The following is a 26026-nucleotide window of genomic DNA, read 5'->3' as shown; positions in this document are numbered from 1 at the left end:
ATGACTGCCGATTACTGTCGATGACTGTTCATCCACAAAATTTGAACAGCCTGCATCCTCGTCGGCCCCGGCATCATGGCGCTGCCGCTGAGCTTCATCCACGGGCTGGTCTTGCTTTGCTGCCTCATCCACGAGATCCGGTCGAGCCAGTGGGTCATGAAGGAGCCGAGAGACGTTCTGCCGCTCCGTGTTCTCACCCACAACATCCGTTATGCCACGTCCCAGCCTTTCAAAGGTGAAAAGCCGTGGGCGGATCGGAAACAGCGTCTCCTCAACGAACTAGTCTACAACACCCAGCATGTCCCACAATCATTTATATGCTTACAAGAGGTCCTTCATGTGCAGCTAGCTGACATCTTGTCGGGCCTAAACGAGGACGCAGGAAACGACTCGCAGTGGGACTACATTGGGGTTGGTCGCGACGATGGCGACGAGCAGGGAGAGTACTCGCCTATATTCTACCGCCCCAGCATCTGGAAGCTGCAACACTGGGAAACGGTTTGGCTTTCCAAGACCCCAGAGAAGCCGTCCAAGTCATGGGATTCGGCCTCCACTCGAATTGTGACAATCGGGTCGTTTCAACATCGCGCGACGGACAAAACAACCTTGGTGTTAAATACACACCTTGACGATCAGGGCTCCCGGTCTCGATTCGAGGCTGCCCATATCATTCTCCGTGAAATCGACGACTATCTCCACGGGGCCGATGGAGAATCCATATCGGGCGTCGTCCTATCCGGTGACTTCAACAGTGACGAGCAACAGGAGGCGTATCAAGTGCTCACTGCTGCCAATTCCTCCCTGGTAGACAGCCAAAAGCTCATAGAAGCAGGAAAACGCTATGGGGATGCAATCACCTGGACGGGATTCGGGTATGAAGACGAAGAGGCGAAACGGATAGACTACATCCTTCTGGGGCCTGTTCCAGGCGCAGGCCAAGACACGCGCAAATCGCCGTGGACGGCCCGGGGGTATGCTGTCCTGCCCAATCGCTTCGAAGACGGCGTGTTCAACTCGGATCACCGCGCAGTCGTGGTCGATGCGGTTCTAACATGAAGCTATCTGTATGCATAGTGTAGTTGTTCAGATGCTACGTGACGAATACGCTTGTCATCTCTTTCTACACACCGAACAGTGACCTGATGCATTGGGATGGTTTCGTTCAACGACATACATAGTATGTGTAGATGAGAAGACAGTTTTAATAAATTCACTCTTGATAATATTCGCAGATGACAGAACCAAGCATCCACGTGACTCGCGAAAGTGGAGGCAAAAGCAAAATGACCACTGTCGTATTGATACGCCGAAATTACACGGGCCTCGGCTCTCAATATGTGTAATATATAACTTTATAATATGCAATATGTAACATACGTCACATACGTAACACGAGGCTGCGATGGAGGCAGCGCGGAGAGCGCATAACTACTATTCCGTACATTTACTATTAATTATTACATCCACAATCCAAGAACCATCCCCAGCAACGCTCTCAGCCAATCAATCCGGCAGGACGGTGTCGCGTAAAACGGCTTTTCCGCTTCCGGCAAGGCGCGGGAAGGGCGACAGGTGGACACTCGCAGTCGCAGCGCCCCCGAGCCCTTCTCTCTTCTCTCTCTACGCAAACCAACCAGAGCGTATCTGCCCCAGTGACGCACCACGAAGCCACGCCAGTGACACCACTGTACAGCGCCTGTACCTGTACCTGTGACTGTGACTGTCATTGTGACCGCTGTCCACACCCGGTGCGATCCCTCCCAGCTCTCGTTGACTCGGCTCTGCTGCTGGCCTTCCTGCTTTTGTCGCCAGCGCTTGGCAAACCCCTGCGCGTAAGAGAGATCCAGATCCTGTTTGCACGTCCCCCGACAAAATATACTCCGGCATTCTCATACATCGATCGCCTACCGCTCGTTGGCGCCTTGTATTCTTGCTTGCTGCCTCGGTACGTACGGCTGCTGCTGTCCATGTCCCCCATCCTGCTCTGCTCCTGAAAACCCTGCCAGCGTCTGTGCTGCTATGATGGCCGGCCGTCTTGGGCGTGTACCTCACCGCCACAGATCCTCCTCTGTTTGGCCATCAGCCACCATGCCCTGTCTCCAGTTGATGGCTGTATCATCCTTGCCTGATATAGCATCCTGCTTTGACTGTCCAGAATCTAACACGTCTATTGCTCCCACTCAGGCCCTTTCAACGATGCGACCGTAGGCTGGTGTTCTCGTCATCGCGAGTTGCTTTCCACGTGTCTCGCGTGAGAGAGACACGACACGTCTCTAGTCGCCAGCTTTATCGATCGACTTTAAACCATGCCTTCGCCCGGCGTATCCGACCGGGATCTCTCGCATTCGGTCTTTCCAACTGGCGACTCACTTTCTCCCGGCTCTCATAATGGACAGCCGCCAACTTCGCTAGACGACACAAGGCCTGAGCCTTCCAGCGCATCGCAAGACAAGGACGCCAATGGTTCAGAGATAGATTCGATCTCTGAATCAAAGCAAAATGCCAAAGCTCTACTTGCTGCATCCGGCCTATCGTCCGCTCAAAATCACAATGCCGATGACCATCCGTCTCCGGCAAATGGCACCAACGGTATTAATGCCAGTCGCAAAAGATCCCGATCAGGCTCCGTCATCGCCACTGTTGCTACAGAACATCTTCCGGTACGCGTGCGAGAAACACCAGCTGACAAAATACTCATAGAGCAATATGTCTATCGCGAGTTTCAGCACAATGCCCTGGCAGCTACCCGCCACTCCAGCCAAGATATTCTTCAGCAAAAACGCGTCGAGCGAGACCATCTGTTAGCCCTACGTCGAGAGGCCCAAATGAACCCCGCCGCCCTATACGGTACTGGCTACGAAGGCTTTGGCAATGCGCGAACAGACCTAAAGAATCAACACCCTCAATTACTCTACCCGTCTAATCGGCGCCGACCAGGAGGGAGAAAGGCCAGAGAACTGCGTGTATCGAGGAAGGACCTCAAAGCGCAAGGCGAATTAAAAGAAGATTTGGTTCCAATTCGTCTGGACTGTGATTGGGAGAAGGTTAAGATCCGTGACACTTTTACATGGAATCTTCATGATAGAGTGACTTCTCCCGAGCTATTTGCGGAGAAACTGGTTGAAGATCTGGGCCTTGCACTTGAAACATCTGCGCCTTTGATCCGACAAATTACGCAAAGTATTCAGGAACAATTAGGTGACTACTTCCCACACGTTTTCATGGAAGAAGAGGCCCTTGACCCTCATCTGCCATACGATGCATATAAAAATGATGAAATGCGAATTTTGGTAAAACTGAATATCACGATTGGTCAACACACCTTAGTTGATCAATTTGAATGGGAAATCAACAACCCTTACAATTCCCCCGAGGACTTTGCTTTGCAAATGACTAATGATCTATCCCTGTCCGGTGAATTCACCACTGCCATTGCCCATTCGATTCGAGAACAAGTTCAGCTTTTCACCCGGTCCCTATACATCACGGCACACCCATTTGATGGACGCCCCGTTGATGATCCAGACCTTAAAACCGCTTTTTTACCTTCTCCAATTACCTCCACATTTCGACCATTTCAAGCTGCGAAAGAATACACCCCATACCTCTACGAGCTCAATGAGGCAGAACTTGAGCGAACCGAAGTCTCAATATCCCGAGAGCAAAGGCGACAGAAGCGATCTGTCAATCGTCGTGGTGGCCCAGCTCTTCCAGACCTGAAAGATCGCCAACGTACCATTCGCACAATGGTTGTGTCCTCTGTCATACCGAACAGTGCTTCTTCACTTGACGAAACACATCTGTTCAAACGATCGGGGACTGGTCGGACGAGACGCTCAGGTGCAGGACAACGAGATGGGATCGACGATTCTGATCTGTCAGATAGTGATGAATCTTCCGTTGGTTCACCAGCAATCGGGGTTCACCTGGCCCAAGGCACTGCCCGTACAAGAGGAATGAGAGGGGCGGCATCCGCCGCCCAAGCGGCTCTAAGAGCCAATTTCACCCACTCGGCCACTCCAGAGCCATCTCACCATGAGACCAGAGTTCCACGGCGACGAGACTACAGAGAGGAAAGTTCGGAGGAGCCAGAGAAACTTATCGTCAGACTCAAGATTTCCAAAGAAAGGTTTAAATTCTTTTTGCAAGATCAAAGGAATCGAAAACAGCCTTCGACGCCTAATCTCCCAGGGCATACAATGTCTAAAAGCAATACTCCCCATTTACAGACCCCTATCCAGAGCGTAATGCCGCCTCCAAGTGCACAACACCAAAACGCCACTCCAATACGATCCAGCAACGCAAGCAGTGCGGCACATTCTCACGCTCCAGCACCACAGATTGGAGCTATTGATGCTCCGCCACCTACCCAAACTGGACCTCCACCGGTAAGTTCTTTCAATGCTCATAGGTAGCTCCTCATGTCTCCCACGACTCAGAGCTTCTTTGTCTTTTTGGTTACTATGTGATGATAACACGCAATACTAGCCTGCTCCAGCTTGGCTTGCCTCTGGGTTAGAAAGGCTCAAACGAAATTACCCTAACGACCAATTTGAGGGTGTAATGCGATACTCTGCAATCGACACGACAACGATGACGCCAGTACCGAATCCCAGTACAACGCAACCTGATCCAAGAATAAAGTACCAGTATTTACCTCGAATACGTTGTCTCGACTGTCCCGGGAAGCTGTATACACCCGGGCCTAGTATGACAGTCGATAACTTTGAAGTCCACCTAAGAAACCGACAACACAAAGAGCGCGTGGAAGAAAGATTAGCACGAACCGGGGGATCATCCGCACCGTCATAACCCCCGCTCTCATATCTTTTCTACCCGTTATATCACTGTGACGATTCAAGCCTCTGTCAAGCAATACCCCTCCATGTAAAAAAGAAAACCGATTTTATTCCATCTTTAGCCCAGGACGCAGGGTGTCTACTTTCTTTCCTTCAACCGCTGGTTTCTGTTTTATCAAGCATCATTTTCTCTTCTGGAACATTACTATTCTTTATTCATTACTTAAAGCATACATTTAGTACATAAAGAACAAGACATGCTCGGCGCTGCGAAATAAAATCAGCGGGGTCCCCCGAGTCATTGAGCGTCGGTGCAAATACGCAATTTATAAAGCGTACACAATAGAACATTTGAAGGATAAAGCCAAGTCGCAAATGTCGTTCTTGGAAAGTATATATGTACCAGCCACCGAGCGTTCCTTATAAGACACTTTTGAAGCTGTTGCCCTGTCTTAATTACAATGTGTCCACTTTTCCTTTAAACGCTGCATCATGATGTTGGGGGCCTTATCAAGACTATTGCTAATAACTTCTCAAACGCTATCAATTGACGCTATAGATCATCGCTATTTGCATTCCATTGCCCATTAATAACTACAACAAATAAGGTACATCGATGGAAAAGTAGTGAGTAACAATCAATTTGGCAATCATTTGACCTCATGCAACTGTGAAAAGAGGTATAGAACATAAATAAGCATACTGAAGAAAAACAAATATATAGGCCGTACCGTAGAATAGAATAAGGGAAGTATATGGGCACAAAAGAGTGACATTGAGATTTTTCACCGACTAACTTGCAACAATTGAAACAGTCAACATGGCAGACAGATGGGTATTTTGAATTAAGAACGAGAAAAAGTTCAATCGACTTTGATCATGAAAGGGTAAGAACATAACATTTATCCGCGTCGACTTGATCGTCGCACTGGAAGAGTCTCAGTCTTTGTGTATGACACTTTCTTTGCTGGCAAATTTTTCTTGGTCTTCAGGGGTGGTGCAGGCTCGGCATCATCCATTTCCTCATCTTCATCGGTGTCTTCAGATGCTGCTCTAGTTTCTTCTTCCTCTTCGTTGTCGTCATCTTCGTCTTCATCGTCCTCCTCGTCTTGATCGTATTCCATCTCTAAGTCATCCTCGTCACTGTCACGATCAGCATAGCTGACACCTTTTCCAACACCGCGCCCACTCCTTCTCCGTGCTGAGGAGACCGCTTTTTCATCGCCACCATAGTCAGATGTCCATCCATCTTCGTCGCTACGTTTCTTTCTAAAGACCTTGGTGCTAGCAGAGCCTGATGACTTTTGTGCACCGATTGACTTTTGCTTTCGGGCTTTCTTTGGTTCACCATTCCCATTTGTGTCTACATGCTCACTCTTCCTTTTCTTCGAAGTTGCAGCATGAGATTGTTTCTTGGGACGCATCCAGGATCGCACAATACTATCCAGAGCATCCTCAATATCTTCAGGCAGAAAACTTTTATCGGCAACGTCCTGGGCTTCCTTGTGGCTTGTCATAGCAGAAAACAAGGTACTAGGCAGTCTCATTTTTCCAGGGTAAGTCTGCAAGATACTTGCACTACCGCTTGCGCCACCGAGTTTGTTTTGCTGGGCATAAATATCTGCAAAACGACGAATCGTGGCTTGGGCTAGATCTGAGAGTGTGTGAAGTCTTGTTGTAATATCGTCAGACCTGGTAATACCGTCCCTGGTTTGCTTGACTCGCTGTGCCACATGGAATATCAACGAGATATTGTTCTCGTTCGCAACTGCGGATAAGTAAAATAGAATGTATCGAGCAAAATCCGCAAGTTCAGCCAGTCGAGTGTCAACATCCTCGTTTGATGGCGGGTAATCTGGATGGTAGGCAAGTAATGAAAGAAGCCGAGCGAACATGGACTCCATAACAGCTTGTTCCTTTCCTTTGGCAATAGCTTGCATCTGCCTGTGAAAAACAGCAGCGCGAGAGCGAAGCCATGTAAGGGTGCTTTCTTTCAAATTCGGGCTTGGCTCGAAGGCAAGTAAGCAGGGAATTGTGTACCAACGAACACTTAAGAGGGATTTCTGTGATAATTTCTTTCGTAGTGTGTTGATGAAACCCAACCTTACAGGCAACAAACGATCCTGAGCAACTAAAGCCAACAAGTTGAAATCTTCAGGGGTGAGCAGTTGATCGCATGATGCATTAGAGGCAGAGAGCTTGATCAGTAGCTTAGCAGCATGAAGACGCAAATGAGGTTTGTGAGTGCTGGGTGTGTCCTTCTTTTTTGAGATCTCGCCCTCACCAGCAACGAGTTTATTCAAAGTACTATACACAGGCTCGGCAAGGTTACGGAATTCTTCATCATTTGACCCTTCATTCCCACGGAGCCGATTAACAATGATTTTGAGGGCGAGCTCTTTGGCCTTTGTTTCTTCATCGACCTCATCAGACCAGATATACTCCGAATTCGGCTGTTTGGTCCGGTTCGTCAGCAAAATTTGATCGATAGCAATCGAGACTATTTTAGTACTCTCAGCATCGGTCTCTTTGGGGGCGAGGAGGTTCAGTTGTGCAATCGTAGCCAGACGAGTCAGGAAGTGGCTCGACCCAAATTGGCATTCTTTGACACACTTCTGTACTAAGTCTTTTGCATACATTTCTTTTTTGTCGGCAACAGCCATAATGATGGAAACAGCATGCTTCGCTGCTCGAGGTGAAGAGCTGAAAAGTGCATAGTTTTTCAATGCTTGCAGAAATTTCCTCTCTTTAGGAAGTTTTTCAGGCAGCTTCTTAGCGAAGCCCGAACAAGCCTTGAGTATTTCCTCGACGCTGACATCATCGGAAGATTTTTCAGAGGGTGCTTGCATCTCTAAATCTTTGCACATTTCTTGAACCTGTGCTTCCAATACTTCTGGGTTTCGGGAAGATATCTCCTTCAACATCTCTTGAGCTGGATTAGCCAAGCCCTTCTCATCGGTACGTGAGAATTCCATGATAGCTGATATATGGCTGCGATTGAAAATGAGAGAGCTTGAGCGGTACAAGAAAGGTGTTAAAGTTTCTAATAAGGAAGGTGTGCTTCCACTCTGGATCCTCTTGGCTAGCTCTTTTACGGCTTTGGTGACCGTACGATAATCGCTCTGAGCAGCCATAGCAAAACGGATGAGTTGGTAGTTCCTTCGGTCGTGCATTTTTGCGAACTTCCAGAGATCGGCTGACACTCGCGAGGAGTCTGGCAATGATTTGGCGAGGGTATCGATCACCCGAGTTAATTGGGCCTTGACTCGGTCCTCGTCTTTTTCCACAACGCCGCCCTAGTATCGTATCAGTTCTCAATTCAAGAAATATAGATGCAACGGCCCTAGTAAACATACATTATACTCTTCACACGTCTGTAAATAGATTGTCAGAGCCGTTCTCAGGTTTATCTGCCGACCCTGAAATGCAAAGAACACTTTTTTGGATTTTTCATCAAGACCTTTTAGAAGTGTAAGAATCCTCTGTACTCTGATTTTATCCACTGTCCCTTCAGCGTCTTTCTGGGTATCCTGCGAGCCCCGCAGTCGTTGAGATTGGCTTGAGTTTGTTTTTCCTTGCTTTGATTTAATTGGGGGGTAGCTTAAAGGAAGCAGATATTCGAATTGAACACGGTCGATGAGGGCTTGGATTTCAGGGTCGTTCGTGTAAAATGCGTCATAAATCTTGGAAGGCGCGTCCTTGAAAATTGAAATGACTTGCTCATTACCTTCTTCTATCTCTCCAGAAGCAACACCCCACATCTTGGCGAAAACCCTCATGGCACGGTCTCTCACTAGCGGTTTGCGATCCTTGACACGTTCCGCGAGGATCGAGATGACTGAATCAGTCGATGCGAGTCCACCAGTAATTGCAAGTTTATTCATGATGTCCGAGAAGCCCATTGAACCGATGATATCTACACTAGCCAACCTAACTTTTTCATCGGCGTCACGAAGCATACTAGCCAAACTCGTAACCATGAACTGCTCATCACTCTCGTTCAAACCCGAACCTCCAGCAGAGGTAAGCAGAATGCGGCCTATAGCGGTAGCCCATGCAGAGCGAACGGAAGCAGATTTGTCTTGACGGCGGCTCAAGAAGCTCTCGTATGCAGATGAATGCGCTTGCGCGAAAGGCTTGGGAGCCAATGGTGTTTGCAGGACGCTCGGTTGAGGCATTATCTCAGGATAATCGCGCAAAGTTACCGGTGGGTATGCGGATGGGTCCATTGGTGCAGCTGGAGGAGGACCAGCAATGCCAATACCTGCAGCAAGGGCACCGATAGTTTCTGTGGCGAGCAAACGGAGCGAGACTGATTCAGCTGACAACTCGGCTTCCAGCTGAGGAATTACGTTCTGTAACACATCAGGACAAGCGCGCCACAGCTCACGTATTAATCTATGAGCCTTTCCTAGCTCTTTTATATCCTCGGCTTCATCCTCTGACTCGCCAAAGCTGTGTCTTCTATTTGAAGACTGCTTTGACCCATTTAAAGTTCCTGATGGAGCAGATGCATCAATGATGACATTGTTGAAGTATTGACTGATATGGCTCGTCATTTTTTCTGGACATGCGTGGCAGATGGCCTTGGCCATATCATAAGCCGACGGATAGTCTTTGAGCAAAAGTGTGTCTTGATTCACATCAATCTCTACTTTTTTCCCCTTCTTTCCAGGCTGTTCAATGACGTGAGGGTCAACGCGGAGAAACTGGGCAATTATTATGTCCACGACCTCAGGGGCGAGAGTTGGAGATTCATCGATTATGGTCACAAGCAGTCGCGTCATATCGTATTCGACATTCTTCGCGATTTGCTCACCAGTCGAGGCTTTGGATGATCCCGAGACGATATCAAAGCAGGACGAGAACAGAGGCAAAACAAGAGCATCGGGAGAGTCCAAATCTGTCAAAAGAACGATACTTTTCACCTCGGCCAGAGAGTTCAAGACATAGATATGCTGTACATTATAGGCGTTGGAGGGATCTCCGAGGGCAGGGATAATAGATGTCACAATACATGTAAATATGTCCTTCAACAATCAGTCAGCATATAAGTGCCACCGCCAGGCAAAGAATTGAACACATTTCGCACCTTTAATTGATTTCCAGTGAACGGCGCGTCAGGAGCACACAGGCGCAGAATGTCCACTATGCAATTCGTAACCCACGCTCGAACTCCCTTGTCTCTGTGCGCCAAAAGATGCCCATTAGCAAGCTCTTGGGAGACCTTCCTCAGAGATCCTTTATCGATCTCATCCTGTTCCATTGCAGACAGCTCTTGCGCAAGTACCTGGAGGCGGTCCAGCAGGTCCGCGACAGGTATGGCGGATTTTCCCACCCGCCACGATAAAGGCTCATTGAATCGTAACTTTTGCAGTCCATGTTGATCCTCCTCTGCTTCGAGCACCTCAGCGGTTGAGGCTGTAGTGTGCCGAGTGCGCGCAGGCATAGTTGCTATGAGAGCGGGGAAGCTGGCGCAGCCAAGGTTAGGGAACCATGCGAGGGTGGTAGTGTGGGAGGATCTGTAAACAGAGACGGGGCACAGCAGCGGGTTTTCACTACAGGAGTTGATAGAATTGGGCGAGGTTGTGGTCGACAAGAGTTATGGGGTCGGATTGGCCACGGCGACGCTGAGGTTTGGCCTGTCATGAATTGGCTTGGGAGCTGCAGAGCTGCCGATGCGGGAAGGAAGGGAAGGCCGACGCGTCTAGCGTGTCTGTCCGTCCGTGCAACATCATACATTTACAATAGTAATAACATACACCAAGGCAGCATTTTTTAATATATAATATTTAATTTTAATATTATGAATGGCCATTGTGACGGCTCGCTGGGTTGGTTTTACTCCATAGTCACCAACCTCGGCAGAGACCCTTGTTATTCTATTTCTACTGCAGTAGATATCGTACCGTAATTAATATCGACATTTTAAATAGTATATTAAGTTGTATTAAATAGTATTGCAATTACTTGAATTTACGGCGGAACCAGAAAATGCTGGCTGCCTGGTTGCCTCAGGCCCAAAGCTTGGCGCGGTAGCCGAAAATGGAAAGGAGTAGGGTACGCCCTTCGCTTAGCGAGCTAGTGCGCAACCTGCATCCACCTTGGTGCGGTCTTTTTGCGATCGCGAATTCTGATCCCGTCACGACAACTCTCGACGCCCAGCTAGCGAGACTCACGACAACACCGACGAGGTGAGCATTTGACTGTCGAAGGATACTACACTGGCACCCGATCGCTGACCAGCCCGTTTTGCTTTTCTCAACAGATGGCGGCCAAGACACACATTAAGATCGTGAAGAAGCGTTAGTTCCCCCGGCTCAGTTTTCTGTCGACCCCGGCTGGAGAATACGACGGCGAATGGCTATCATCGAGTGGGATTTGGTATGGGTACCTTTCGCTGACATGCGTTCTGGGATATAGGCACCAAGCGCTTCTTCCGCCATCAATCCGACACCTTCAAGGTAGACATCCAGAGGAAAGGAGACTTGGCTGGGAGCAGCAAGGCTGATTCATGACTACAGTGCGTGCCATCAGCATGGCGCAAGCCCAAGGGTATCGACAACCGTGTCCGTCGTCGCTTCAAGGGCACCATTGCTATGCCATCCGTACGTTTCTACACCGCATTTCCGACTGGAGCTGAAATCGAAAAATTTCGGTCAAATCGTACTGGGATGGACCTGATGCTGATGGACTGTTACAGATTGGCTACGGCAGCAACAAGAAGACCCGCCACATGATGCCTTCCGGCTACAAGGCTTTCCTTGTTCACAACCCCAAGGACGTTGAGCTTTTGCTCATGCACAACCGCACCTACGCCGCTGAGTATGTATACCAAGACGAAGAAGAAAGGATCGCGGGCACTCGATACCACAGCCGCTGTTCGCTATAGAACCTGACTGACAAGTGATTCCAGGATCGCCGGCGCAGTCTCCTCTCGTAAGCGTGTTGAGATCTTGGCTAAGGCCAAGGCTCTCGGTGTCAAGGTTACCAACGCCAAGGCCCGCGTCACCACCGAGTCATAAATTCGCGATGCATTATCGAAAGGGTTTATTTCTTTTGTGTGTTCCTGGTTCTTGTTTCGCGCGTTGCAGGCTTTTTCCCTTGGAAGGGACGGTTATCTATGGCATTATGTGTGGTGGTTTACGAATTTCGAAAGAAATTGCAATCATGCCTCCCGCAATCAACTGGGGGGACGAAATTTTCAAAAATGAAGGGTCGACTTATAATGACGAACACTCGATCCGTGTAACGAACGGCCCGTTGACTTGAGATCGTGGATTTTGTTGGATTTCAGGGCGCTCGGTGCCAAAACGTTGAGAAATGATATCTTTACCTGTTCTGCGTGCCTTCTTAGAATTCTTGTCGATAGAGGCAAGAAACAGGATACAAGTGACACTCTAGCGCAGAAAATAAAACCAAAATCTTTCTTCAAAATCTTAGACCTTTTTCAATAGTCAGCATTCTAAATGATTCTATATTATTGAAAAATGCAAGCTACGCTATCTTTCTACCAAATCTGTAGTATCTTCCCCGTTCCTTATTTTCTGGGATATATTTACGACCCCGACTCCATGCACCAATGCCAAAACATCTTCCTCTCTAGTCTCGTCTGTGATTTCTTCCTTCGGCTCGTAGCCATTGTTGATGATTAACTGCTCTCCATCACCAGGATCACGCCATTCGGGTATCTCTGTAGGTCCTTCGAAACCTGCCAGCGGAGCAGCCCATATTGGTAACTTACTTTGATACGACCAGCTACGAGCGTGGTCAGAATACCGTGCCGCATGCAGGTAAATACCGAGCTCATGAGAGCCCGGGTCAGTGTAGAGCGGCGTATCGCACACATCGCAGGTTTCCCCAGACAATTTCTCGCCCCTGCGTTTATGGTAAACTTCTACTGCGTTTTCGTGTTCTTTGGCCAACATTGCCTCGACCACGCTTGGGTCTGTTTCGGCTGGAACTTGTGGAGGACATGTTATATGTGTGCGATAGGTGGTGGTATCGGCCAGCTCTGTCTTCCCCATATTATTCAGGCGATCACATATCTCGCTGTCCATTTCACCGCTATCATCGTGCTTGCCCAGTGTTGGTCCAAATACCCGACGATTGGAGTATATCGGATCATTGGAGATTGGGTATCCTAGGAATTGAAGATGGACGCGAATCTGATGAGTGCGGCCTGTCAATGGTAAACAGTGCACGATGCTATAACCGTCCTCCTCGTTCGGACCCGGCGGTGGTTTTCCTTCTGCACCCAGAGCATTGGCATCCGTATCGGCCTTTTCTGGTGGGTAATATGCCAGTCGGCGGAATTTTGTTCTCGCGTCCTTCCCCGTAGCACGCACTCGGTTTAGTCCCAATTTCGGACTCACAGCCATGATGGGTTGGTCGCAAAGAACAACCCCATCTGGAAACCGTCCGCTGATGCGAGCAACATACTCCTTTTGTAGCGTCCGCTCTTTCAGTTGTTTTGCAAACTTGTCTGCTGCTTTTGGATCCTTCCCAATGAACATAACACCAGACGTCAACCTGTCAAGCCGGTTACAGGGGAGCGGTTTGAAGCCAGGACGGTCAGCTTTCATGATTTCAACGACCGAATTGAAAAAATAACGACCCGCGCCGTGAACCGGAACGCCGGCCGGTTTGTCAATCACGATCATTTCATCATCTTCATGAATGATACCGATTGGAAGACTTGACACTGGTGGTTCGTGTCGGTGGGTTGTGTGGGAGACAATCGCGCCGTTGAGAACAATGGTATCTATGCTTGCAGGTTTCCCTCCAACAGTGACGGAGCCGTTTTCGATTGCTTCTTTCTGTGAAAGTAGATGGTCTGTCAGGATGACTACACTTGTAAGGTGGTATGACTGAGATCTTTGATACATACATAGTACTCGGCGGGCCGATCTCTGAACTCGGATGTGAAGATATCCAGGAGTGTTCTACCCCTCCATCGCTCCTTGCAATACGTGTTGTAGGTATAGTGATACGGCTTCACCCGTCGCAAGCCGCCTTCAAAGTAATACGGAGCAGGAGGATCGCATGGAGTGATAGCAACAGCAGGCGGTTCTTCGACCAGATCAGACGGAGGGATAGCCATTCTCGTTGTATCAATCGGAACGAGGGCAACGGATCGAGACAGTATTTGGCATCGCCGTGCCAACACGGTTTCAAAGCGACGACTAGCCAGGTGTGCAATGATTGAGGGCAGTTTCGTAAACAAAATTCTTTATATTGTATGTCTGTCTGCACAGCCGACCACAATCGACTATAGCATCATTTGCCGTTGCTCGTTCTCTGTATCCAATGTTGATTTGTCCCTTTTTTATATATTTTTTCCGGTTTGGCGGCGCCCGCATCACTCAATTAGAGTGGCGAGCATGGCTAGAACGGGCCTAGTGGCTTTTACGTCCGTCCTATTGGATGCGATCAAATGGTAAATTATCATTGCGATGCCTATACAGGATTATAATAACTTTCAAATATTTAAAATACGGGCAAGAGATTCCATGTTCACTGTGCAGCATGGCGCTTGCGAAGGTACATCAATTGTGCCTGATTGGATATCCGATCGTCGAAGAAAGGACCTCGGCTGGTCCGCAGCATTTCCGAGCGGACTCGTCCATGCAACGATCCCGTGAACTGCCTGCAGCTGGCTTGATCCAATATTAATACACGCGCAGGTAACCTATTCTGGCGTTAATTGTACGGTTTCAGTTGTTCCAGTTGGGTCTGATTAACTCATAACCCCCTTTTTCAGCCCTGGCAACATTACAATCTACCCGAACTTCAATAAATCGATTTGAGATATATACTTCTCAATCGATCGGTATTTCTGGAATACCAGTGAAAACGTTGAGGTTGGAAAAATGCCCGCAACCCCATCCAAAAAACTTCGCACGCGAAAAGACTACCCATTCCAACTGGAGTACAGAACTCGATGGTAAGATTGAACACTGCTACTATACATTTAAAGGGCTATCCCTAAACCTAGAAAATGTCGAACCCTGTTGATGCATATTCGTAGGTCGGACAACGACATGTATGGCCATTTAAACAACAGCATATACGCCTTCCTCTTCGATTCAATTATCAACACGTACCTTATCTCTCACTGTGATCTTGATCCAACTCATGAGAACAAATCTGCCGACACGCACAATCAAATCGGACTTGTGGTGTCATCTTACTGTGACTATTTTGCCTCCGTCGGGTTTCCAGATCTGTTAGATCTGGGTCTCAAGGCAGTCAAACTTGGCTCTTCCAGCGTCACGTACGAAGTTGGTGTTTTCAAGAGAGGCGAGGAGGCTGTCAAAGTCGTTGGTGGGTTTACCCATGTCTTTGTGGACAGGGAGACGATGAGACCTCGATCCGGTAGTGGGATGCATGATACTATCAGGAAGGGACTGGGGAAATTGTTTGTTGCGGATGGGTCAAAATTATAACCATCAAAAAATATAGACGTTATTATCATTGGGTGCAAAATACCGATCACATTGCTTCGTAAGTTACGTTCCTATAAGATTGATTGCGAATGTTATAAGTAATTGTATTGTCCCTGTCTAATATGTCCCGCATGCGCCTGCTTTTCCAACCCATGTCTAAATTAACGCTATCGCTCTAAATATATCGCTCACGAGAAATCACTCGCAAAGTAGGAATGGTGGAGTCATATGAAGAGTTATGCTGTCCAAGTATCTCATCCAAAGAGACGAGATCTGTTACTAAGCAATACTGCTGCTTCGAGAGGTAGAAGGTGAGGTTGCAGCCGAGCTGCTTTCGTAAGAGGTCATCCGGCGCATAGTCATAGTCTCTTTATCATAACACCATTTACGGTAAGGCCCAGGAATGAATTTACCCCGGGAGTCCCACCCGATAACCCAGGTGAAGCCATCGTCGAGCCGGAAGAAGAGACATCGTTGAGCGTCTTCATCCTTTCTTAGAACAACCTTGTGGTAGCGGCAGCGCTGCTCCATTTCTGATGCAAAGAGGTATCGATGGACGATACGACAGTAGACGACAGGCACCGGGGTCTGGTTGCTGTCTTCCTCATCATCATCTCGGCGAATAAGATGCCATCCGCGCCCTGGGATAAAACGGTAGGTGCCAGGCACTGGGGAATCCCAGTGTTCACTTTTGGAGACCTTACCCTCTACTCGAGTACCTTTTTCGAGCCAGTAAAGAGGACAGAGGGCATTTCTCAAGCAAATGAAAATGTTTGGAGCCATAGCAAATGGTAATGTTGGTGTGAGACGAATGAAAAGAAGTATTCGTCGAGCAGGTGAGAAAGAATCGAATTGGATTCGCAAGATGGTCGCCTTGAGGTCGGGTGTGGACCTTTATTCGAATTGTAAGAATCGGCTATTACAGCCGCCGAGGTTATTGAGCCATGGCCATGTTGTATAGAGAAGACAAGCAAATCAAACCACCGGAATTTGCGAGAGAAGTAAGGGAGACACTTTCGAGATAACCACCAGGAATGGGCGGTTGGCACCTAAGCGGACAGATGCAGGAGAGAGAAAACTGGGTAGCTCGGGGGAGGGTGGAGATTGATTATATGAGGTATTGGAAGAGATCAAATAATAATAATTGATGACAAGGATGTCCAACGTCACCGCCAGGAGCTGGAGTGTGTGAGAAGGGAGCAGAAGGAGAAATATCTGCAGAGTCCGGGTAGATGGTGTTGTCGACTACAGCGAGAGCATGGCCGAAATGGCGACTCTGACTGGACGATAAGGATGGCAGCAATAAATATGTACGTATTATTAGCTGCAGCCCTACTGTTTTGGTGAGAGCGATCAAAAAGAACGAAAGAAAAAGAAATATGACTATTGCTGTTGGTATTAATATTATTGCATGCTGGCAATAATAAAGGCGCGGTGTGGCGTGTGTGTTTAATATTTTCCTGGGGCTAATACTTAGTTACCTTAGTAAGAGGACTAACGGGGGCTAGACCGGGGGCGGCTGAGAGCTTCCGTGCCTCTGCTTCCACGACGCCTCCCAGAGTCAGCTCACATCTTCGTCTCTTCCTGGTGCTATCCTCGATATTCTTATTAATTATTGGGTTGTCCACAACACCGCTCGCCTAGTCGCTGGGAAGTACCCACTGTCGCTCGAAAAGACCTTCCAGGCTTTCACGCAGCACTCCGATTATTGCTCACTGCCCGACTTCCCATTCCCACGATAGATACCACGGAACCTATGTGTTTATGGGGAATTTCCAGGATTACGACGTTTTCAAGTTCGACGGAGTGGAAATGCGGATTAATTAATTAGTAACCGCAGCTTCGGGAGACGCACCATGCTTAGGCTCCATCTGTCCTACGAATCTATGATAGTAAACTGATCAGCAAAACGCGTGGCGCCCGTCCCCGTGCTCCACGCTACGTGAAGCTATCACATTAATCGCTGAGCCAGTCGAATGGCATTCGTGTTCAGTCCTCGCCGAGCCATTTATATTCGTGATAATGACTCTAGGATGCAGACCCTGGTGTGCCTGCCATGCTCGGACTGCCTCCCAACCCGATGTTTTTTCGTTACTTGTCCTGATCCGAGGATAGAAGCAAACGCCAATGTGTGGGCGTTGCCCATTTTGAGCGAGAAGCATCTTTTCATTCCTGGCCTTTCCGATCGCATACTCTCTGAAATGGACTCCGTACGTCAATCATACTGGCCGTTTCATGTGATTTGGCCACCCTCGTTCGATGTCGTACGAGCACTTGATATGTCGTATGTAAATGGGAAATGATCCTTGACGCCACGTTGAGGGAAGAATGAAACCTGATAATCTGGCTTGACCGCCAAGTCAATTCGGTATGAAAGATATTTCAGCCCAGAATGCTGTTATACTGTTTTGGGTCTAGACTTGTGTTCTTCAGTAGTCGTCGATTCGATAGTCTGCTTTTCACCACTTGGAAAATGAGAATATTCAATATTTGATATGCACAGAGTGCATACATTTGATGTACCTATCTCTCGGAGTAGTACTTACTCCATATTGGGAGTGCGACATCGATATCGTTGCACTCATGTTAAAGCATTAGCACACTCTCTACATTCTTCTTCTACCCGATCACACGTCCAAATAGTGAACTCAGTTACGCTCATGGTTGGCCGAGAATTGAGATTCTATCTTCAATGTCACAGAACAAACTTTTCTTCTTCCAGCATTGCACTATTTACAAATATTGGTGAAATAAATCCAATATCTCGTCTTTCAATGGTTATGTCTAGGCTCAAGCCACTTTTGGGCCACTCGTTGGTACTTGTCAGCTTCCCGCAATACCATTCCTTCATTCAGCTGATCGGTTTCCTTTCGGAAAAGCTTTTGCCATGGAGTATGACTTTCCGGTCCATGATACCCACCCATGCTCTCTAGAATTTCTTTTCGCTTCTTCAACTCCTCGGCTGACATCAAGATGTCAACTCATCACTATCTGAGATCCACCCTTACCCTATCACCATCCCTTAGCAATGCAATATTTCGTCCAGCTGCTGCTTCGGGGCTTGCGTTCAGAATGGAGGGAGACCCTGAAGTTCCCGATTGCCTGCCATCTCCAATACAAGGTAGCGAATGGACCCCCCTGCTTCAGCAGCCGACCCGGTGGGTGCATATTTACCACCTCTGCGGCCCCTGGGTAGCCGAGCGGGCCGGTGCGGCGTATAATGAGGAGTGTTCGGTCGTCAACTGGTGTCGATTCATCCTCGATCCGCTGGTGATAGTCCTTGGGACCATCAAAAACAACAACAGGGCCCCCAAAGGCATCGGGATCGTCTGGGTTTTGTAGGAATTTATTCCTAAGCTCATCCGATATCACGCAGGTTTCCATGATTGCCGAATTGAATAATGTGCGCCAGAGATGACGAAGCTCTGCGTTTACCAGTATTGGGTCTTTATACTCACAGATAATTCGACGATCCTATGAGTGTTTACGTTGGACGTTATCTGCAACAGACTGCCCAGTACAGGTGAGTACATTAGGGTGGAGCTTCCCTGCATCACGCAACTCAGTCATGACAGCGGGAAGACCGCCTGCACGAAAATATTCTTCTCCCAAGTATTCTCCTGCTGGTTGCATGTTGAGCAGTAGCGGTATATTGAAGCCAACTTGGTCCCAGTCCTCAACAGTCAAATCAACACCCATGTGCTTTGCGATTGCATTTGTGCTTCCCACAATGGCTGAATTGACAACAATAGCGTTATCAAAAGCCTCCTGCGTCATAGTATCACTAGGCTTTCTATCTGTCAACAACAATTCTACGATTTGCTTGTCACTCTCGTAGGCACATTGCGCTCGCTCGCGGTAAGGCGCAGGTATAGCTGCGGAGCCAGGAAGAGCCATTCCTAATGCCCCTTTGAGAGCATTTATAGTGGATGCTGTTCCATGGTGTTGCAGTGACCCACAGATGGCGCTCTATGTCCACATTAGTTCTGCAAATGCTAAAAGTGTTTCCTTGTTTGACTTATCACTTGGAGACATAGTCGATGAATTGATCACGATTCATTTCTCCAGCCGCCAGCTATTCACGACCTTTCCAAACAACCATTGCCGAACCGGCTAACTCAATCTTGACATAGCCATTGATCATCGGGCCAACATTGAGGCATAAAGCGGGAATTTCTACATATCATTATTCACCATTTTACCAGTAAACTTCGGTTTAAATTGGCCAAACTCACCACAGTAGCCGCTGCCATTAAACACGCAGGCGTTATTTTGTCACAGCCCGTCAAAAGCATCACACCATCCAAAGGATACGCATAAAGGATCTCCACAAGACTAGTTAAGCAAGGTTTCTGTCCAAACAAGTAGTTGTTCGTCGAGAGCTTTCTTGGATGGGGTGAATGGGAACTCAAATGCGATACCTTCCCCGCGGATCTAATGCCCTCCCGGATTCGCTTGGACAGCTCCAGATGGTATCTGTTACAGGGCATCAGGTCCGGCCCGGACTGAGCGGTGCCAATAATCGGCTTTCCTGATGTTAATTCCTCCCTCGTCATACCGTAGTTTAGGTACCGCTCTATATAAATCGACCCCATGGCTGGGTCGGTTTCTTTGCCAAACCATTTGCGGGAACGCAGTCCTTGGTTTGGCGAACTCTTTTCTTTGGATGTTCCATCTACCTTGAGCGAGGCTAATGTGGTTTCTAGCTGCTGAGTGCGCCTCTGCAACGCCAGCAATTCTTCCTGGCAGTCTTCAATGTTGATAGATTGCTTTTCCTGGCCACTGCAGGTGCAGCCTTCACAGGTTTGCTGAGAACCACAAGTCACTTTAGAGACTGATATTTTTCTCTCTGTATGATGCCGCGAGTATCAAGAAGCTGGTAAATAGGTGGATACTGTAGCTACTAATTATTGTCTTTATTAAATCCACCCTGTAACCAGCTTGGCAGTGATGAGTACACGGGGTTATGAGAGGTGGAGGAAGAAGCAAAGAATGCTGTTCATGGGATGGTCCAATGACTCACGGGGAGTTTTTTTTCCTCACCCATCCATTCACCTCTTATTAACGCCCATTTTGCGGCTCAGTAACATGTCTTTTTCAATACCAGTGAGTTTCAGTTGCAACTTGCGTGACCCGGAGACTTGTCCGTCCTGCAGCAGTGAGGGATAACCTCGGAAACACCGGAGTTGCTCCGACCAGCCAATGACGGTTGAGCTATTTGATCACCATCAATTATTACACATCGTTGATGTAGTTGACCAATATAAAAAGATGTACGAGTCTTAAGTATTCTTAGATGTTATCACTTTACCCTGAATTTAGCGTTCAAACACTATCCTCACCTTGAGCTGCATATTTCTTTACGTCTTCCGGTCCATCGAACATACGTAGTGCTTGTTGCCGAATTGAATATGCAATGTCTACAAGATTCCACTCGTGTATTATGAGATATGGTGTCACTGGGAGAAGAGAGAGAACAGCATTCAATGATCAAATCTTGATCTATACATGCTATATAAAATCAATGCCATCATAAGCGTCGTATCAAAGAAGGACGGTAATCTTCTTTCCTTTTTTTCTTGAAAGAACCGTAACATCATCCCTTGTGAAACCGGAAAAGAGAAGAACTAGGCATGCCCTCGTAAGTGTAGTCGGTAATCATCAAGTAAAGCCGTTTTTAGAATAACCAAAACTCCAAATGAATATGATATAGCAGGTTTGTGAGTGGCGAGAACTGGTCTTTCCTTCATCATAATGAACGAGGATTATCTATAACGCAAAGAATCATTAAAATGCGGGTGTACGAGTCTATGAGAAGGAGACTACTGAGTTGCACACTGCGCAGTCTCGCCCCCTTCGTCTTCATCAACCCATCCAGACCCACCACGGGGATCACCTTGACCAAAGTCTTCGATATCAGCATTAGGGTCGTAGTCCACCTCGTCAACAGTGTCGGCTTCAATTGGAGGGTCGGGCTTGGGGAGAATTTCCTTCAATTTCTCCAGGACGGCTGGGCTAGGAGCCCACCCCTCGCTAGGAAATTTGACATCAACTACTAGGTAAAGATCTCCGCGAGCATCGCTCTTCTTTAAGGGCATTCCCTCCCCAGAGATCTTCAAAACTTGCCCGGGGGAAAGGACGTCGCCTGGCCTTTTGGGATGTTTGAGTTCAATACCTCGTCCGTCCAAATGCTTGACAACCACGCGAGAGAAGCCGGCTAAGGCTTCAGCAAGGGTAATTTCAAGATCTGCGGTGAGGTCGGGCCCCGCTCGACGAAAGACAGGGTGTTCAACCTCAACTAGATGGAAGACTATATCGCCCGGCTCCTGGTCAGGTACTTGGTCGGCCTCGCCCTCCAATGTAACTTGGTCTCCTTCCCTAGACACAAGTCAGTCAATGAAAGGTTTCATAATGATGGGCTGAAATCAACATACTTGGCTCCTCGAGGAATGTATATCTCAAGCATCTTCTTTTCCTCGGTGACCTTCTTTCCTTTGCACTTCTTGCACTTGTCCTTTGGACTGAAAAAGCTACCCTGTCCGTCACATACAGTGCACGGTGCGGTAGATTGAGTCAACATCGGCCCAAGACGAGTCAGAACATTCTTGAATCCTTAAAGTCCATCAGCAAGACCCTATGTGTTTTGAGGCTGAAAATTTATCGCACCTTTGCCTTCACATGAAGAACATTCTTTTGCAACTGCCTTGTCTTTCCCTCCTTTGCCCTTGCACAGCCCGCAGATCACGTTTTTGGTACTGGCAAATTTGACAGTTTTTCCCTTATAAAGATCTTCAAGGCCGACTTCATATTTTGTCTCTTCATTTGGACTTTTCCTGGGCTTGTTGGGACGTCCTCCAGGACCATCAAATCCCGGCATGCCACCCATACCCCCCATACCCCCCATTCCCCCCATGCCACCAAACATTTGAGACAAAATGTCATCTAAATCAGGCCCAGCCCCCATTCCTGGGTTGCCCGAGCCATCAAAGGCAGCCATGCCATGTGAGTCGTACAGATCGCGCTTCTCCTCATCGTACAAAATGTCGTATGCTTGCTGCACAGCTTTGAATTTGATTTCAGCTGTTTCTCGCTCGTCTTCTGGGACCTTGTCTGGGTGGCTTGCCAGCGCTGCCTGTTGGAGAAGAAGCAGAACTGTTAGCATGTTCGGTCTTCAGGTTCAGGTCCCAACTCGCCTTGCGATAAGCCTTTCGGATTTCGTCCTTGGAAGCAGTGCGCTCAACGCTGAGGACCTCTAAAAAAACATAAGCATTAGCGGAATCTCCAACTTATAGCCGAAACAGAACCGTACCATAGAGGTCAATATGGGTTGTTCCGTCCACTGTTGAAGATGATTAGCAAATGTAGAAAAGCCGTTGGGGTTGAGATCTAACGGACTTCGCGAGTTTTAGGAACAGTTTGCTCAACATAAACGCTTAGAATATGCGAGGAACAAGTGTTGGTGGACCAAAAAACGTGAACCAGTAGAATCCAAAATACTCAACAAAGCAACGAGCAAAAACGAGCGTTCTCTGGACGCAGTGTGAATAGATTGAGCGCTTGGTCTGCGATAAGATTTCTGGCGGGCAAGAATCAAACTTTAGTTGCGCTATCGCCGTTAGAGGCGAAGCTTCCGTCGGTGCTTCCCTCTGCCTCTGCCTTCCCGTCCCCTACAAGCCTCTCGCCTGTTGGCTTCAGGTTTGCCTTCTCTTGCTGCGTTCTGTGAGCCTGCGACCCCCGTGCGCCATGGCAACGCCTCGATGGCGGATATTGACCGCTCGTCCTTCGTGGATCTGCATCCAGTGCAGAGCCAATTCTTCTGTCGCATCCCGCATTTCACCACCTCCGCAGGCCCTCCGCACCGGCAAGAACAAAAACGCCCTTCTGAACGTGCCGGCCAGGACGCGATTCGCCCCCTCCCCCACCGGATATCTTCATCTAGGCTCACTGAGGACGGCGCTGTTCAATTATTTAGTGGCGAAAAAGACTGGCGGGCAATTCCTACTTCGCCTTGAAGATACAGACCAGAAAAGAACAATACCCGGAGCAGAAGAACGCTTGTACGAAGACCTTCGATGGGCGGGCTTGAATTGGGATGAAGGTATGGGCTGTTTAAGACTGTGATGTCCTCATATTTCTGACTACCCTTTCAGGGCCCAATGTTGGTGGCCGCTATGGGCCGTATCGACAGGTATGCACACTCGGATTATATCTGACAACCTCGCTGATACCATCTAGTCTGAAAGAACAGCGCTTTATCGAAAGCATGCAGACAGCCTCATATCTTCTGGTCATGCATATCGTTGTTTTTGCAGCGCCGAGCGACTGGATACGCTCGCTAGACACCGCAATCAACAGGGGCTTCCTCTCGGATACGACCGCAAATGTGCAAGTATACGCCCCGAAGAGGCCGAAGACAGAGCTGCAGGTGGTGAAGCGCATGTTGTTCGTTTGAAAACTGACGGGTACCCGATGTTCCATGACCTCGTATACGGCAAAACAGGGCAAAACCGGTCTGGTGGTAAGAAGCAACTGGAATTCATAGATCGGGTATATGAGGATCCAATCCTCCTCAAATCTGACGGATACCCAACTTATCATCTGGCAAACGTTGTCGATGATCACGAAATGAAGATAACGCATGTCATTCGGGGACAGTAGGTAGCTCTGATGCCGTTCAATGGCTCATCGACTTATTTTTTGGCAGGAATGGATGGCGTCTACCCCGATGCATGTCGCGCTCTACAACGCCTTCGATTGGGCCCCCCCCAATTTGCCCATGTACCCCTTCTCGTTGATAAAGACGGCCACAAACTGAGCAAGCGCAATGCCGATATCGACATTTCGCTTTTTAAAGATAGAGGGATCATGCCTTCTGCTTTGCTGAACTTTGCCGCTTTGTTGGGCTGGTCTCATACCTCGAAATCAGATGTCCTTACATTGAAGGAGATGGAGGAGATGGTACGATCTATCCTACCATCCTTCAGCGTTGCAGTCAGGACTAACTAAATATAGTTCAATCTCAAAATCACGAAGGGCAACACCGTCGTGGCCTTTGAAAAAATGTGGTTTCTACAGAAAGCTCATGCGCAACGATGCGCAAGCGAGAGAGGCCCAGAAATCCAAGAGCTAGAGGACAAAAGTTCTGTCGTTGCTGAAGAGATTTTAGCCGCAGAGCACCAAAGCGTATGTTCTGATCTCTCATTCTGTGCTTTTATTTGTAAACCATTGTTCCCCTTATGCGCCATATGGGCCAAGTTATATGAATTGTATACCACATACGACCATAGGGTGTGGAAAACAGGGCTTCCCGTCCGCTCAGCCGTACTTAAGCCACACGCCGGCTGGTTAGTAGTTGGGTGGGTGACCACCAGCGAATCCCAGCTGTTGTATGTTTTTCTCTTTTTTCCCTTCGATTTTTAAATCGACGAGTTTATATCTTCTAAATCTGTGGACGTTTGCTTAGTTTCAACGTTACTGACAAACATCCAGACAGAGAGGCCTGTTCGGGATATAGTTACTCTCCTCCTCCAAGCAGATGCAAAATCATACACCAGCCCTGAGGAATTCATCAATCGCAACAAAACATTCTTCATCGCCCCTTCAGACCGCCCAGCTTACGAACCTACCACCAAGAATGCGTCAAGCGCAACCGTCTCTCTTTCAGCTCTTCATACCGCTGCAGCTGCACTCACTCTCACCCCTGAAAGCCACTGGGATATTGAAACTCACCGTTTGAATATAAAATCCTATAATTTCGCTGGTAGTCTAAACGCTAGTGACTCTCCTAGCGATACTGATACTGCAGCAGCAAACCCAATCGCGCAAGACAAAGCATTCAAAAAGGAGTTATATCATTACCTCCGCTGGGCTCTTTCAGCTGGCGCCCCAGGTCCTGGAATCCCTGAAACTCTGACAATCTTGGGACGTGCTGAATCTGTGCGTAGACTCCAGGGAGCAAGAGAACTGACAACACCAGTTGTGCAGAATACATGCCGAGTGCCGAAAACGCCAATCAAGCTAACTAGAGCTACTGTTAATGTGTCGGGCATGGAGAAGAATGCTGATAATTCGTGGATGGGTTCTTTGGCGCCGAAGTAATATTGATTTAACGGATGTCTATATGTGTTATACTCGGGTTTCAAAGCCTACATGTATAGAATGTATAATAGAAGATGTAAAACAGATTAGGTTATTGAAATAATTAGATCTCTGACAGCGAGATTTGAAAATACTGAGTCTAGGGGAAATAATACCTTTGGTGGCTTTAACAGATGATTATTTGATCGATTGACTGGCTAGTGTGATATATGTATGTACAGCCATTCAGCTCATGAATCTGTCACTTCCAACATCCTTGAGGGTTAAACCCAAAAGGCGGCGAAGCAACTCTCTGTACAGACATATCCCAAAAATGAAAACCAGACGCAGGCAAATACATACACGAGAAACAAAATAAGGTAAGTATGGGAATATCAAACCAAAATCGTACAAAACAGAATAGGCTTCCTGTGCAGAAATGAAATGAAATTAAAACCCCCCATTGAAGAAAAAAAGAAAAAGACCGCAAGATTCCAATATCAACGAGAAGAAAAGAAAGGTTCACGTTCCCGGATTGACCTTTACCTGCGCTCGTTATCGGTCATGACAAGGATACAAGAATAGGAAATCACGAGACCAGAACTCCAATGCCAAAAAGCCATTAGCAAATGCCACTGCTTCGATACTTGACACCAAGTTCGTCATTGAATATAAAGCGCCTGCTTGGAGCGAAGAATAGAG

The 26026-nt window shown here is 47.9% G+C and overlaps 10 protein-coding genes across 10 annotated transcripts; 5 read left to right on the top strand and 5 right to left on the bottom strand.

Annotated features, from left to right (window-relative positions):
• Window positions 1–156: 156 nt before the first annotated feature.
• BGW36DRAFT_297282 (endonuclease/exonuclease/phosphatase family protein) lies at window positions 157–1056 on the top strand (the record flags this gene model as incomplete). The annotated part of the gene is made up of 1 exon (XM_046211346.1): window positions 157–1056. One exon carries the CDS (start codon window positions 157–159, stop codon window positions 1054–1056), a length of 900 nt encoding a protein of 299 aa, XP_046071630.1.
• Window positions 1057–2306: 1250 nt separating this feature from the next.
• Window positions 2307–4812, top strand: BGW36DRAFT_428688 (putative SWI-SNF complex subunit; the record flags this gene model as incomplete). The annotated part of the gene is made up of 2 exons (XM_046220589.1): window positions 2307–4388; window positions 4489–4812. 2 exons carry the CDS (start codon window positions 2307–2309, stop codon window positions 4810–4812), a joined length of 2406 nt encoding a protein of 801 aa, XP_046071629.1.
• An 889-nt stretch (window positions 4813–5701) lies between these two features.
• Window positions 5702–10248, bottom strand: BGW36DRAFT_296947 (putative sister chromatid cohesion and DNA repair protein; the record flags this gene model as incomplete). Its single annotated transcript, XM_046211318.1, has 3 exons — window positions 5702–8095; window positions 8156–9829; window positions 9892–10248. The coding sequence occupies 3 exons, from the start codon at window positions 10246–10248 to the stop codon at window positions 5702–5704; spliced, it is 4425 nt and encodes a 1474-aa protein (XP_046071628.1).
• A 672-nt stretch (window positions 10249–10920) lies between these two features.
• BGW36DRAFT_381464 (60S ribosomal protein L32) lies at window positions 10921–12230 on the top strand. Its single transcript, XM_046216432.1, has 6 exons — window positions 10921–10993; window positions 11068–11104; window positions 11223–11263; window positions 11324–11407; window positions 11503–11624; window positions 11716–12230. The coding sequence occupies exons 2-6, from the start codon at window positions 11068–11070 to the stop codon at window positions 11822–11824; spliced, it is 393 nt and encodes a 130-aa protein (XP_046071627.1). The 5' UTR covers window positions 10921–10993; the 3' UTR covers window positions 11825–12230.
• Window position 12231: 1 nt separating this feature from the next.
• Window positions 12232–14240, bottom strand: BGW36DRAFT_462492 (putative DRAP deaminase). The gene is made up of 2 exons (XM_046222173.1): window positions 13690–14240; window positions 12232–13618 (listed from the first exon to the last, which is right to left on the bottom strand). Exons 1-2 carry the CDS (start codon window positions 13900–13902, stop codon window positions 12302–12304), a joined length of 1530 nt encoding a protein of 509 aa, XP_046071626.1. The 5' UTR covers window positions 13903–14240; the 3' UTR covers window positions 12232–12301.
• Window positions 14241–14671: 431 nt separating this feature from the next.
• On the top strand, window positions 14672–15247 carry BGW36DRAFT_297897 (thioesterase family protein; the record flags this gene model as incomplete). Its single annotated transcript, XM_046211389.1, has 2 exons — window positions 14672–14745; window positions 14830–15247. The coding sequence occupies 2 exons, from the start codon at window positions 14672–14674 to the stop codon at window positions 15245–15247; spliced, it is 492 nt and encodes a 163-aa protein (XP_046071625.1).
• Window positions 15248–15526: 279 nt separating this feature from the next.
• BGW36DRAFT_298011 (uncharacterized protein) lies at window positions 15527–16030 on the bottom strand (the record flags this gene model as incomplete). Its single annotated transcript, XM_046211400.1, has 1 exon — window positions 15527–16030. The coding sequence occupies one exon, from the start codon at window positions 16028–16030 to the stop codon at window positions 15527–15529; it is 504 nt and encodes a 167-aa protein (XP_046071624.1).
• Window positions 16031–18018: 1988 nt separating this feature from the next.
• BGW36DRAFT_398170 (putative dihydroxy acid dehydratase) lies at window positions 18019–20294 on the bottom strand (the record flags this gene model as incomplete). Its single annotated transcript, XM_046218380.1, has 8 exons — window positions 18019–18227; window positions 18264–18356; window positions 18382–18721; window positions 18743–19214; window positions 19273–19322; window positions 19347–19423; window positions 19479–20055; window positions 20271–20294. 8 exons carry the CDS (start codon window positions 20292–20294, stop codon window positions 18019–18021), a joined length of 1842 nt encoding a protein of 613 aa, XP_046071623.1.
• A 420-nt stretch (window positions 20295–20714) lies between these two features.
• BGW36DRAFT_190437 (putative DnaJ domain protein) lies at window positions 20715–22885 on the bottom strand. Its single transcript, XM_046209787.1, has 7 exons — window positions 22643–22885; window positions 22557–22586; window positions 22441–22499; window positions 21914–22379; window positions 21682–21859; window positions 21086–21625; window positions 20715–21016 (listed from the first exon to the last, which is right to left on the bottom strand). Coding segments are annotated over exons 1-7 (1278 nt in total). The 5' UTR covers window positions 22644–22885; the 3' UTR covers window positions 20715–21012.
• A 105-nt stretch (window positions 22886–22990) lies between these two features.
• BGW36DRAFT_398168 (glutamyl-tRNA synthetase) lies at window positions 22991–25345 on the top strand (the record flags this gene model as incomplete). Its single annotated transcript, XM_046218379.1, has 6 exons — window positions 22991–23345; window positions 23398–23435; window positions 23483–23901; window positions 24064–24205; window positions 24260–24430; window positions 24737–25345. The coding sequence occupies 6 exons, from the start codon at window positions 22991–22993 to the stop codon at window positions 25343–25345; spliced, it is 1734 nt and encodes a 577-aa protein (XP_046071621.1).
• Between the last annotated feature and the right edge of the window lie 681 nt (window positions 25346–26026).

This window comes from Talaromyces proteolyticus (genome assembly GCF_021365285.1).
Source record: "Talaromyces proteolyticus strain PMI_201 chromosome Unknown BGW36scaffold_7, whole genome shotgun sequence".
NCBI lineage: Eukaryota > Fungi > Ascomycota > Eurotiomycetes > Eurotiales > Trichocomaceae > Talaromyces > Talaromyces proteolyticus.
This window is presented reverse-complemented; position numbering and strand designations above follow the sequence as displayed.